At 38.4% G+C, this 14,412-nt stretch overlaps 1 protein-coding gene across 5 annotated transcripts in view; it reads right to left on the bottom strand.

Moving 5' to 3' along the window:
- Window positions 1-1,690: 1,690 nt before the first annotated feature.
- ZMYND11 (zinc finger, MYND-type containing 11) overlaps window positions 1,691-14,412 on the bottom strand; it is a 137,102-nt gene continuing 124,380 nt past the window's right edge. For 4 of the 5 annotated variants that reach the window (XM_006887664.1, XM_006887665.1, XM_006887666.1 and 1 more), the window contains 6 exons: window positions 13,917-14,035; window positions 9,975-10,182; window positions 9,496-9,564; window positions 7,822-8,094; window positions 7,403-7,588; window positions 1,691-3,996 (listed from right to left, as the gene is read on the bottom strand). In XM_006887664.1, the coding sequence (XP_006887726.1) occupies window positions 3,874-3,996; window positions 7,403-7,588; window positions 7,822-8,094; window positions 9,496-9,564; window positions 9,975-10,182; window positions 13,917-14,035 (978 nt within the window). In that variant the 3' untranslated portion in view covers window positions 1,691-3,873. The remainder of the gene's footprint in view (window positions 3,997-7,402; window positions 7,589-7,821; window positions 8,095-9,495; window positions 9,565-9,974; window positions 10,183-13,916; window positions 14,036-14,412) is intronic. The other variant, XM_006887668.1, reaches the window with a different exon arrangement.

The raw sequence follows: 14,412 nt of genomic DNA, 5'->3' as shown, positions 1-14,412 counted from the left end.
GCAGGTAGCTTGTACTTGTATCTAAGTTCGTGTTCACTGGCATAACAATAAATAAGTAAAAAGGCAAATGATAAGCCTTGGCTGGTTTCCAATTGAGAATCTGCTCAGTACTCAAGCCAGGCAGATTTTCTTATAGATATATTAAATCTCTCAATAATCAAAGATGTTAATGCATCCATTTTTCAGGCTGATTTTCAGTAATTATTGATATGCAATAATCATTCTCTCTTTTTAAAGCATGATAGTGTTTTTGAGAACTCATTAAAGTGAATTCAATTTAAATATAAGCAAATACCTGATATATTTAGCACAGTAATCTTATATAAAGGTAAATAGTCACTAAGCAGGCTGGGTGTAGAAGAGACCATAATACTAGGCTTATTACAGCTAATGTTAAATGCATGTTGGCTGAAAGCGGGGAGTACCAGACTGACTGTGTGGATCACAACAAACTATAGTTAACCTTGAGGAGAACGGGAATCCCAGAATACTTGAGTGTGCTTATGCAAAGATTATACTTGGACCATGAAAGCAGGAACAGCATCTACTTCCTAAACAACATGCCTCCAGAAACTCTATGAACTTTGATAAATGTTGATAGTTATAGAAAGGCTTCAGGCCTTTTGTTCATAGGGTCGCTATGAGTCACCAACAACATACTTGGACCAGGAGGCAGTTGTCAGAACTGAGCAAGGACACAGTGCTTGGTTCAAAATTAGGAAGGTTGTATGCCAAGATGTGTTCTATCTTCATATCTTTTCAACCTATATGCAAAACAGATTATCCGAGTGGCTGGGCTCTATGAGGAGAAATGTGGAATCAGGACTGGAGGTAGACTCATCAACAATTTGCATTATGCAGATGACACAACCTTGGTTGCTGAAACTGAGGAGGACTGGAAGAGCTTGCTACAGAAGGTCAAGGACTACAGCCTTCAATACAGATTGAAGCTCAATATCAAGAAAACAAAGATTTTTCACCACTGGGCAAACATGGTGGAGAGATTGAGATTGTAAAAAGCTTTAGTTTGCTGGGCTCCACAATCAACACACTTGGCACCAGCAGCCAGGAAATTAAAAGACAAACTGCATTGGGAAATTCTGCTGTCAGAGACCTCTCCAAAGTACTGAAGAGCAATGACGTCAGTCTAGAGACTAAGGTGTGCTGGATCCAGGCCACTGTCTTTGCAATTACTTGCTAAGTGTCAGAAAGCTGGACAATGATTAAGGATGATAGAGAATTGATGCCTTTGAACTGTGGTGCTGAAGACGAGTGCTGAATATACGATGGACTGCTAGGAGAACAAACAGGTTCATCCTAGAGAGGGTGAGACCAGGCTGCTACTTGGAGGTAAGGATTTCTCAAGCTTTTTCTGACATACTTTGGACAAGTTGTAAGGTGGGACCAGTCCTTGGAGAGGGACATCATGCTTGGAAGTGTGGAGGGACAGCACAAGAGAGGAAGGCCCTCGAGGAGATGGATTGATTCAGTGACAATAAGATTGGCACAGGATAGAGTAGGGTTTAGGGCTGTTGTATATAGGATTGCTATGAGTCACAGGTGACTTGAAGGCACATAACAACAATAACAACAACCCCCAGTATATCATCGACATTTAGCAACAGTTGTGTTTGGTTTGTTAAAGGGGACTGGGCTAAAGTAACAATATAGTAAAACCAGTTAGTTGTTGTTTTTTTAAATACATTTATTAACCAATGTTAACACATTAAATGAATCTATATATTGCTAGTCAGAGCAGCTTACAAAATGCCAGAATGCATCATAGAACTGAACAGCCACAATGAGTAATTACAATGTGCATAGTGGCTAAGCTCAACACCTTTATATAGCTTTATGATTTGCAGAAAATTTTTAATAATGATTCCTAAAACAATCAATTGTAATTTTACCTAAAACTTTTACAAAACCAGGCCACAATCTCTTTTTTTAATTTTGTTTTTTTTTTAAACACACAGTTTTCACGCTGTAGTAACTTGGAAATGTGCAACCGTGTCAACAGAGACAAAAAAGCCAAAGTCACACGAATCTTACTTTCATGCAGCTATCAGTTAAATATTACATACTCTGGAATGATTTTACACCAAAAATATTTCCACAAGAACTTGCTCTCATAGGGGTGGATCGAAGTTTTTAAAACTTAAAAACAATCGAAGGAGATATTTTTTCTTAGTTATAATGTATTCAATCAATATCACAGCACTGTGGCAGCATGATTAATTGCACAGCAACAAGGAGGGGATAATTATTCCAAGTTGCTGTGTAATTGAAGTCTATCATTTGAAACTGTGACATTGTTACAAAATAACCTGCACCATTTGGCAGCAGCTTGTCAATTAACTTGTGTCACCACCATCTGCAACAGTATCAAGATTGGCTGGATGAGTATTTCACAGAAGACTTACTTACATTTTTATCTTTAGAGTGACCCTGACAAACCTAGAGAAAACTTTTTAAAAGGCTTTTCTCCTGATTCTTTCACTTCCATTGTGTGTAATTCCTTTAATAAATAGCAAAGATCTAAATAAATATTTACAAATTATTTCTCTAACCTCAAAAATAACTAAATGACAAATGGGAATTTGACTTGGTCTAAGATCAGTCACAGCCTTTGAAACAAACATAAATTGTGAGATTTTTTTTTAAAGTAATTTAAATTCTCCTGGCTGTATTTTATAAATCTATGTATTTTAAAAAAATCAATATTCAACTATCGATCCATTCCTATTGGTAATGCTTCTTAATCCAGACATTCCGCAAAATACAGACTTTTTACAAATCACGGTATCTTTAATACAAGAAAATGAACATGCATTATTCTTCATTCTGTGTACAGTGATGGAGTTCATTAATAAGCAATGACCCATTACTACAAACATAACGGCTTCTGTGAAACTTAAGTGCTTTCTTTCCTTTTAGTATTAACGAACAATATACTAGGTGACACCAGATAATAGGCAGTCAGATGACATTTGGGGAGAGAAGGGAAACAGTAAAGAAATTTGAATGCCTCATCTATAATTTCACATATGGGCAAAGGTAGTTTTTTGGCTTTGAATTTTATTTTTGTTGTTTATTTACTTACTTTGTTACAAGCACTCATGTTAGGACAAAGATGAAATGTGCAAACTTTAAAATTTAAATATTCATTTTCTCTAAGATCCAGCTCAGTAAAAGATTACCCCAGTTCCCTGCAATTTTAAACTACAAGATCCAAGCTAATAATTTGTTATAAAAGTTATATATTGAAAAGAAATAATGAAAAACACAATTGGGAAATATTTAAGAAAAAATATGCAGGACTAGCACCTGCTGTGTCAACCCTGTTCCCTAAATTCAATCATATACCCACTGGCATAACCAATAGATAATGCCTTTAAACAGTAAATCAAGCTGAACAAAACCAGCTCAACAAGGTTAAGAACTCAACGTTACATCAAGGTAGTATGTTTTATTTCTGAAACAGTTCTGCAGTTCTTACATTCAGATCTATTTTAAATGTTTCTTTGTTAAACTCACTTGTATTCACCTGTGTTTTAAAGATCTGTTGTTTAAAGGTTAAAATCTCTGTAAAACCTAAAAATGTTTTAAAATTTGCTGAAAATGCAACAAATTCTCAATTAAAATTTCTTGAAAATAATACCCTCCACTGATGTTACTTTTACCTCCTGGAAAACTCTGGAGGAGCATTAACAAAAGATCCAAACTACTGTGCAAAATTTCTTCACGAAAAGTGTTTAAAGGCTGGTGCAAAATGGGAAGCAAATTCGAAACAATTTTGGCTTCTTGGAAACAAAAACCGCTGTGTCTGAGAACAGTAATCACCAGGGCGATTCTCCAGGAAGGATACAGCTTTCATCTTTTCCGGCGACAGGTACGTTTGTGTTCCGCATGCCAGTGCTCCTGCTGACACTTGATGGAGCAGTATGACGTGTTCCAACAACAGTGGTACATGGCTTCCTCTTCACAGTTGTAGCACTACAGACAGCAAACAGGGAGGAAGTTTTAGGATTTGCGTTTCAGTGTCAAGGAAGTTGGTTATAACCACAGACTTCTGAAGTCAAACTTTCAAAGATATTATTACGATTGTTAACATCTTATTTCTGGTTCAGTCTTAAATAAGTACCACCAAGAACATTCAAGTATGCTGCATATACTGAGCAGAATGGAGAGGAAACAACTGAAGGTGGTGGATGGCCTGAGTTATCAGCAGATCTGTTGTTATGTGCTGTTGAGTCACCTGGGACTCACAGTGACCCTGCCGTGGGCCACCCTCACCATCTCATATATCCTTGATTTGAACCATGTTCTCCTTCCCACGATGCCACCAGGGCTCCCTCACAGACACTACTACAGTCACTGTGTCACTCTACCTTATCGAGACCTAAAATGTCACTATTTTCCTCTCTATTACGTTGTCTTTCCTCCTTCAGCATACAAATATTGATGCTTTCTCTTCACTTCCCTTTTCAGCAATTACTTCTACTGTTCTGCTCTTCTTCACAAACTCCTTGAAAGAATTATCTATACTTGTTAAGTCAGATTCCCCTAATTTTTCTTAAACCTACAACGTTATTCAGCCACCTTATGCCAGTTTAAAAAACCAAGGTTTGTCTGAGCCAAGCTATCCTATTGCCAGGTGCTCCATCCACATGTGAAAGCTGGACAAAGTTGAAGGACGCCTGAGGACCCACCGACAGCCTGGGCACTGTGTGGGCAGAGGCACTGAGCACATCGTGGACTGCCAAACCAACAGTCCCCCTGTCCTGGAGGAGGCACTCCACGATGCTTAGACGCAGGGTGGTGAAGCCCGTTTCTATACTGTGAGCATGCTGTCACGAGGGGCCAGTCCTTGGAGGACACTGGACTTGGAAAAGCAAAAGTGAGCAAGAAGTAAGTGAGCAAAAGCAAGGAGGCCCCTGAGAGACGAACCACCACAGAGATGACAACAAGGGGCCTGAGCAGAGGGAGGCTGCAGGGGACTGAGGAGAGAGAAAAGCTGTTCACACGACAGCCGGGAGGCACAGTGACGCCATGGCACCCTCGCCATCACCAACTCGGCTGAACAGCTCGTGGGCTCAGATCTTGTATTCAATTCTCAGCCTTTATCCTATTTGCAAATATTTGTAACTGTCAGGATTGTGAGGCAGGAGAGGTGCCACTGGCATCAAGTAGGCAGAGGTGAAGATCCATTTGGTCTAAATGTCAGTTGTTGTTGTTATGTGCTGTCGAGTCACTTGTGACTCATAGTGTCCCTATGTACAACAGCCCTAAACTCTGCTCTGTCCTGTGCCAATCACTCCCATCCCGATTATCCCAGTCACTGAATCAATCCACCTCATAGAGGGCCTTCCCCTCCTGCGCTGTCCCTCCACCCTCCCAAGCATGATATCCCTCTCCAGGGACTGGTCCCTCCTCACAACATGTCCAAAGTATATTAGACGGAGCCTCAGAATCCTTGCCTCCAAGGAGCCACCCGGTTTAACCCTTTCCAGGATGAATCTGTTTGTTTTCCTAGCAGTCCATGGCATTCTCAATACTCTTCTCCGGCACCACAGCTCAAAGGCATCAATTCTCCTTCTATCCTCCTTGGTCATTGTCCAACTCTCTGATGCATAACAGGTGATTGCGAAAAGCATGGCCTGTATCAGACACACCTTAGTCTCCAGAGAGACACCATTGCTCTTCAGCACTTTGGAGAGGTCCCTAACAGCAGACTTTCCCATGGCAATGCGCCTTTTAATTTCCTGGCTGCTGGTGCCAAGACTGTTGACTGTGGAGCCAAGCAAACTAAAGCTCTGTACAATCTCAATCTCTTCACCATTCATCCTGATGCTGCCCATACCACTCCACAGAAGGATGGGAAAGCTCCTCCTGTGTGATTAACTGTCTCTGAAAATCTGCCGGAGGGTCAGCTATGGATCGGTTGAAACTTGATGATACACAATACAAAACAATACAAATGGGAGTGCTAGTGCCTAATGGTTAGAAGTTGCACTGTGATCCCAAAGGTACTCTCCTCAAGTCCACCAGCTGTCCACAGGATAAGAACAGGCAATCTCATCTGTGTGGTTAACTGCCTATGAAAACCTGCTGGCGGGTCAGCTCTGAGTTAGTGCTGACTGCTGCCCACAACAGTAACAGTGAGAATGGAGAATCCAATGAGTGAGCGAACTAGGAGCTTCCTGTGCTTAGTGTACTGGACAGATTCGTTGGCCTAACCTTGTCAGGGATTCAGCCCTTGCTCCCTACCTCGCTTATTAGGAATTGAGCATCAAATTCCTTATCTAAAAAGTATTGCAGTTGTGATGAACTACAACTTCGGCTTCTGTGCAGAGGGAATTAGTTGCCATCCGTTGATGCCGGCTCATGGCAGCCCATACACGTTGGAGTAACTCTGTACTCCCCACCAGGGTGCAGTTGCGGTTTCTCCAAACGTGAACCAGGCCCTCCGTGTCCACACAAACATCTAGCCTTTCCATGAGCAACTCAACACAGGAGCTGCTGCATTACTGGTCTCACAAATAGTAAAGGGTTTGAAAAGCAGTATTATAACTGGTTTTAATAGCCTCCTCTTCCTGTTTCCTCGATTCTTTAGTAAAGTTGTAGAGGTAGCTTCTCATAAATCAAAGTCTACTTTCTGCCTTTTTGAGGCACGGGATGAAGTTAAATTATTACAGACATGGTCTTGGGGTATTCTGTTGTTATTCTGACCACATCTTGATTTCTGCCTACTGATAATTATTTCTTCTTCAGTTTTTTCTCCCAATTTCTTGTCAAGTAGTTTTCTAAATTATCTGCTAAATTTCCTCTTGTGAGTCTTTATCAGAGTTTCCATGTAGTTCTTTATAAAAAATTTACATAATACTTAAAGAATCTTCTTCATTATGTAAATATATCTGTGTACTCAGAAAACTTTTAATAAAAGGTAAACAAGATTTACTACCATGATAAAAATGTCTTCAATCAGGTTGTAAGGAGCCCACAATGAGACTTTCCTACAAAGTAAAGGTCATTTCTTATTCTGTTACTCTAATAAATGCTAAATCCAGTAACATTTGAAAATATTTTACTGTTGTGCTAATAACATTTCTTCTGTCACAACTGAGATACTTCCTATTTACTCAGAGAAAAGACTTATAACTGAAAGAGTTATATACTTTGTGTACTAAAGTATAATAATTTCATTTTAACAAAATAATTCTGAGCAATATTTCAGTAAAGTAAGATACAGGGTTCAGAGATTATTGGACCTATAATTAATTTTTTAAAATTAGGGTTATGAATTTCATCTTTACTCAGGAATAACTGATTTTTCTTATACCTGTGGTACATTTTTGGAAGTTGGTTAAATTGAAAAAAAAAAAAAAATGCTGATACCTACCCACTGTTTTTTCTTGGTCTGAGAAATCAGTTGTTTGTGCTGTGCTGCCAGCTTCTTAATTTCTTCTACAAACTCTTCTTTACATTTCTCCTTTACCTGCTTGCATTTTCTGTCCATCTCACCCTGCATATTGGCTACCGCTTTATTTACAGCTTGTCTTTTCTCTTCTTCCATTTCAGAACGTAGCTAAATGAAAAAGGTTAAATCACATATATCAGCTCAGTTGTGTAACTACAACCGCTTTACTGTATGTTTTCTACAATTACATTTATTGAAAGACATAGTTTTTTTGCTGTAAAATGCTGCTCTTGGGTTAATGCATAAATAAGCTGGTCAACCACTCCAGCGATGCCAGGCACCCCGTGGCCGTGTTTTAGGAAGGAGCCTGCAGTGCGTATACCAGTAGCGATAAGCGTTACCTTTTCTAGAGCTTCTCGTACAACTCTTTCAGTTTCTCGCTTGTGATCGGATTTCATTCGATCTTTAAAGTCATTGAAAATTTTGGTGTATTTGTCGTGGCACATGCTTTGACACACTCCATCATTAGTGGTCTGAGTGCTTCGATGCAGCATTCGTGGAGAAGAGGCACTTAACTTCTTGGTCTGAGTTGAAACTGAAACTCTTTCAATTGGCTGAGGCATTGTGGGAATTTCCTGGCTGGAACTTACAGCTTCTGTTTCAGGCTCTGGTTCCTACGAGTAAGAAAGTGCTTAGCTATAAAAAAGAGTGCTAGCCTTCACCAATACAAAGTCCACTGGAACGGCAAGACAGTGATGAACATACATGGCTATGTAATAAACTGCTGTTGAAACACATCAATTAATAAAATAATAAAAAATATTCTAAAACCAGTAATTAGTAGCTGTAATAGCTCTAAATCAGAACTTAGTGTCATTATATATTAATAGTGTTGTTTTTTTTTAATTAAGTTTGCTTTTAAAATAGTTTAAAAAGTTACCATACATAGTAGAAAAACATTTTAAACAACTTATAATCATTTCTGGGACAGACCTCCTAAGATTCTAAAGCACTTTTAACGGAATGTCTTTGGATTATGCCCAGATTAATATATGGTTTTAAACCATGCATGTATCATATCATTAAATATGGCTGAGCTTAGTGATTGTATCTACCAGGTTTTAAATGTTAATTTAGTGATCTTGCTGAGTGAAGTGAAAGGCCAAAGAAAAGATCCTCAACATGATGGATGATATGGTGACTGTAGCAACGGCTTGAGCGTGTCTGAGATTGTGGGGATGGCGTAGATAGGGCAAGGGTCAGATCTGTTGTTCATAGAATTGCTGTGAGTCATAGAGAGAGCTCCTTTGGCCTAATGGATAGAAAATGACACTAAGCCAAAGGTGGATGATTTTAATCTGTGGCCCTCAGGCCTGGTTTTAATTGTTTTGGTCAAACATTCTTCTAAGTGGTTTAGCACTGGTCTGTCCACTTGCTGTACAGAGGTAAATCGTGGTTGCTGCGATACTGAATACTCTAACCCTGATGTGTCAAATGTGATAATGGTTACCTTACCCATGGTGGACAGTGTTTGGTGGAGCTACCTGATTAAAACAAGCTTAGAAGCAGGAGCGGCATCTACTTCCGAAATAGCTTGCTTCTGGAAACTCTATGAACTTGGAGAAATGATGGAAGTTATACAAGTAAGTGTTCAGGTCTTTTGTTCATAGGGTCGCTATGAGTCATTTATGACTCTATGGTACTTAACAACAACAAAGACAACAACTGATTTAGTGGTTAAGTGCTTTAATTTTAATGCTATGGAAAAAAACAAACCAAACCAATCCCAGTATTACCAAGAAATGCAGCACCGTAAAGCAAAGTGCTGGTGTACCTGGCCAAAACTTGCTCAGTAGTTCTATGATGGGGACTTTCAGTGTATGTTTATTATTTAGTGACAGGAGGTAATGACAGGACCAGTCAGGAAGGTGGGTTCAAACATGACTGTGACTGTTTGAATGACAGCAACTGCACTCACTTCACAAATGCCCACCAGGAGCAAATATTCTGACCACAATTTAAAAACTATTTCTTGTTTCAATTGCCACTTGGGCACCGCCAGGCAGGCAACTTACTTCTTTTTTGGGTTCCACACTTTGATTACGTCGTCCTTTCTTCGCTCGTGGTTCCTGAGTGACCTTCAGCTGTAGGCATTATAAAAGTAATAGTGTATTATTCCAGATACTAAAAAATACTTCTCTGAAGAAAATATTAGTAATGGACCCACAGGAAAGAAGTAAGTAAATTTGCTCACTTGTCCCCTAGCTCTTTCAAATACTTGGTTTACCACTTTACCTACCCTGGTAATTGACAGCTTTAAAGGTTTAACGTACTTTCAAAAATGAACAGTGTTCTGAGGCCCTCCTTACTGGTGGTAGGGTCAGCATCAAGGTTAACGGTGGGCTTTGTTTATCTCAATTGGGTTTTATATAAATGTTTATATAAAACAGGAAAAAGGTCAGAATCTGTTCATTACAGTAAGGAGTGTACACTAACAATTTTCACATTTAACAGCAATTATTAATAATTACTTTCTCATTGAGACACAACTCACCTGCTCATTACTGGTAGAGGAGATACTGGATTCGGCCTCTTCTTCACCTCTGTCCTCGTTCTTAGACTTCCAGAATCTTCCTTCACGGAGGAAACGCTGATGTAATTCCAATTCATCACATGCCTTTTTCCAGCCCATACTGCGCTTAACATGCAACCGGTGAATGTTGACTGTAATATCTTGTATGTTTTCAGAAGGAATCCAGGCTCTAAAAACAATATTTAAACGTGGTATTGTTAGACATTTCCCAACCGGTAGGGAAAGCTGTACACTTAGTACTCCAGCTAGCGTGGAAGTACTATTTGTGGCAATTCTGATCTAACCTGATCTGTTAATTACGGCTTGAAAAATATACTCTTACCAAGCAGAACATAGGTGAGGTATTTTTTAAAGTCATCAAAGAATGAGTCTCAGAATTGAAGTGACTCATTCTTTTCTTTAAATTGCTGAGCTCAAGTCATAGTTCATAGCTATATTCTTCACAAGTGCTTTTTAAAATACTTCCTTTAATTGATCTGAAAATATTTTCTCATAATGATCAGGTAAACAGCTTATCTGTCCATCTGCTGATTGGCACTACATAATAATCTGAAAATGCCCAGTGCTTCTCATGAGATATATACACACACTAATTTATATAAAATGAGAATAGCCAAAAAATATTACTTGAATTATGTCATGCTCCTCATTATTAGATAGACCATGATTAATGAGTAAAGAGTATGATTTAGCAATTAAGTGCTTAGCTGTCAACTATAATTTAAGTGCCTCTCAATTATATAAACTACAGAATGAATAATATAATCAGTTCAAATGGAATGAATGTTAAACATTCAAGAACATTGTTTTGGACATTAACTTCTTGACTAGATTTAAATTAGTTTCACTCTGGAAGGTTGTATCAATTCAACAAGGTTTTGTTATACCATTGTAAGCTATTATAAAAACATAAAGGTTAATTAGAATCTACTTGATCTTTAGTTCTTCTGTCTCATTGTAGAGGTGAAGGAGCTGTTGCCCATATGGGTTACAGTAAACTACAAAATAGCTGCTAGAATCTGAGTAAAGTTTAGATCTCCTAATTCTTAGGCCACTTATGAACCTATTATAGACACCTGTATACCTATGAGTTTCTGTCTGTCAAATAAAGGCTGACAGCTCCTCCTCCAGTGGGTTTTCAGTGACAGTACTGAAAGAGACTGCCCATCTTTTTCCTTTGGAGCAGCTGGTAGATTCATACCGCGTGCCTTTGGGTGGACAACGCAATTCTTTACCCCTAGGCTGGTAAGAAGCTGTGCTGCAATCCCAGAGCTGTGTGCAAACCTGCTGGAGGGTCAGCTATGGGTCGGTTCCAACTCGACAGTACTCAACAACAATGACAAGCCACCTATGTTCTGCCCTTAAGAAGCTTAAAATTTTCTCAGAAAGACCTAGAAATGAATCATAATTCATTGTAGCACGTAGTAAAGGTGACTTTAGGGTGTTGTGGAGAGGGAGAGATTTTCATTTGGTTTTGAGTGGATAGATTCCTGTGAACTTGATCTTGAGAGGAGAATAAGATTTAGATAGTGGGACCAGGTAATAGGAGACATTCCAGTCAGAAAAATGTCACAAATGAGATAGGAAACCATACAGATATCTGAGCCACAGAAGACATCTGCTGGAGCACCAGGTCAAAGTTGGGATACTCTTAGAACCTCTCCCTCATTGCCAGTTTTCAAAGGCTATAAAACACCCACAAGCAGAATGTCCATTTCCCCGGGCAGAGCTGGTGGATTTCAACCACCAGAGAGGCACTGCTTTTGAGTCAGCAGTCCAACTCTCTATGGACCGCACCATCAGAACTGCCCGCACTGGGATACAGAACTGTGAAATGTGTAGATGGGCAGTTTTTGTATAAGACTCATCGGAGTAACATTTTTCTAGAAAACAGGAAGCTTGGGAAAATGTGCTTTTCTGTTTATACCGTGGAAATGTAATTTTATGTTTTCATTCTATCTTAAGGTGATAAACCCCAAAGATTCAAGTAGATTAGTTCAAATATTTTTTGCTAGCAAATGCAATGACGTAAAAACAGAGTAACATATAAATGGTTGAAGATACTTATAAAGCTGTTTGCAAAGTGATGAAAAAGTTCTGAAAGCATTTATTTCTATTATCAGATGGTTCGCATTACCCACCAATATGGACTTTGTAAAAACAACAGAGTTCATGGTTTTCTAAATTAGCTGAATTTTAATAAAAGAGACTAAATTGAATGAAACATTTCCTTTCTATTCTATTCTTTGCATGTCTGCGTAACAACAGCTAACTATTATCATGCTAACTGTTCCTGGTACTGTGGTTAGATCTCTCTATATAAACATTTTAATGTTACAAAAACACTCATGAGGTAGAACTATAGGGACTTCTAATTTACAGGTGACAAAGTGAAGGCTCAAAGAAATTTAAATATCATGCCCAAGAATAGAGAAGCTTTAAATGTTGAAAACAGAACATACATTTATTTAGCTTATCTAGTGATTCTAGTCAGTGCTTCCCCTAGGTCTCAATTAGAAATGATGGTTTCTACACAGAGATTACCTGTCACTCGCCTGTTGATCTATCTGTTGTTACATTGTCTGGCTTGATGAGAAAGTGAAATCAAATTAATATGATGTAGCAAGCATGTAACATTCAAAGTTACTCACTTAATAATAACATAATTAAAACCATATTTTCAGAACAGATTATTGAGTTATTTAATGTTTCTTGACATAACATCTCAGCTTATTTGTGTACCTACAGATAAAAAAATAGAACTATTTTTTTAAAGGAAATTTTTATTTTATACTGGTTTACAGAACTAGTTTTTAAAGATTTTACAACTATATATCCACAGGTTTCATGCAGCCAAACTACTGGAAATTCATTAAGCATGGAATAAAGTCCCTTAGCTCTAACTTTTTTATACTAACGAAATTTGCCTAAGTTTTAATCCTTTGGGCCTGGTAGAAGGCATTTCATGGACGGTTAAAGTGATCTTTATTTCTCTCCGTCTATTTACTTTGTTATTGTTCGTGATACACATAACAGTTTCTACATGTACTATTCAGTGACGATAAGGGCTTGTTCTTTGCAAGGTGCAACACTAAGAACACGGGCTGACTACTTGCCTTCCCCTATTAACATGTCTGCAGTGGTGACATTCATGAAAATGTAAATCTCAAAATGTGTATAAATCTCACTACCAACAGAAAACTTTAAAATCTAAATTAAAAAATATCTCGTGGTTATAGATACAATTACTATGCATATTTAAGGTATTTATGTGCATTCTGACTACAAGATTAATGCTCTCTTCTACTTCTAATTAATAAATTTTGTCTATAGCTTAAAGAGGGAGCTCTGGTGGCCTAGTGGCAAGAAGCTACACTGTAATCCCGAAAGCATGCACTTCGAGGCCACCAGCTGCTCCATGGGAGAAGGATGGGTATTCTCCTCCAGAGTGATTAACTGCCTCTGAAAACCCGCCATGGGGTCAGGTATGGGTTAGTTCCGACTTGAAGGTGCACAACAACAACGGCAATAACATCTCTTAAAGTGATTAACGAGGCCTTAAAGCAGTTATAATATCAATACTACACTATTAAAAAAAAACATATTCTGAGAGCCCTTTCAACTCACAGCCATTCAGGCTGGTATAAACATGGGTGTCAGTTACTGAAAATGCTCTCCGTCTAGTAAGGGATACCTGAAATACACCTAGAAATAGAACTTATAGACATCATCATTAACTGTGTAATTAAGTGCTGTGCTCACTTTGTTTCTTTTTTTAAAAAATCAGTTTTATAATTTCTCTGATGCAAAAAATCATCAGAATGTTGACAAAAGTGTGACTAATTACGCAGATTTGTTTACTTGTAAAACCCTGATCCTCTGCATATGCGATTAATGAATTACCTCTGGTGGTGGTGACCAAAGAAGCGGACGTCGACTTGATTGTCCTCTTTCTGCATGACTTTGGCTGGCCAAAACCCAAACCCTTTCATTTTAGCCCAGACAAGCTCATGATTGGGTATCTAGAAACACAATGGTTTGCCTTGTTATATCACTTTAAAGTATCAAACATAAGCATACCACTTTTTTTGTACTACTCAGTTAATCTGTTTTTCTGAACATTCTCTTTTCTAACTCCTAAACAAACATAACTCCATGCTCTGCCCTCCTCCCCAAGCCAGCTGGTTGATTTTCTCTTTGGGAAACGTACTAAAAATTCAAGTCTGGGTAAGAGTAGCAATGTGAACTTTGATTTCTAGGTATAGACAGGAAAGATACTCTTCTCTGTAATCTACTGTACTTTGGAATGAGGGAGTCCTTGAAGCCAAGAGCCATGTTAAGTATTAATGGAAAACAGAAAACCCTGTTTTCTTAGAGGCAGGGATGGTAAAAGTTCATC

The sequence above is a fragment of the Elephantulus edwardii genome, unplaced genomic scaffold, assembly GCF_000299155.1.
Source record: "Elephantulus edwardii isolate Elephantulus edwardi_28Jun2011 unplaced genomic scaffold, EleEdw1.0 scaffold00060, whole genome shotgun sequence".
NCBI lineage: Eukaryota > Metazoa > Chordata > Mammalia > Macroscelidea > Macroscelididae > Elephantulus > Elephantulus edwardii.
Note: the sequence above shows the minus strand (reverse complement) of the source record. Positions and strands in the feature narration are given on the sequence as shown.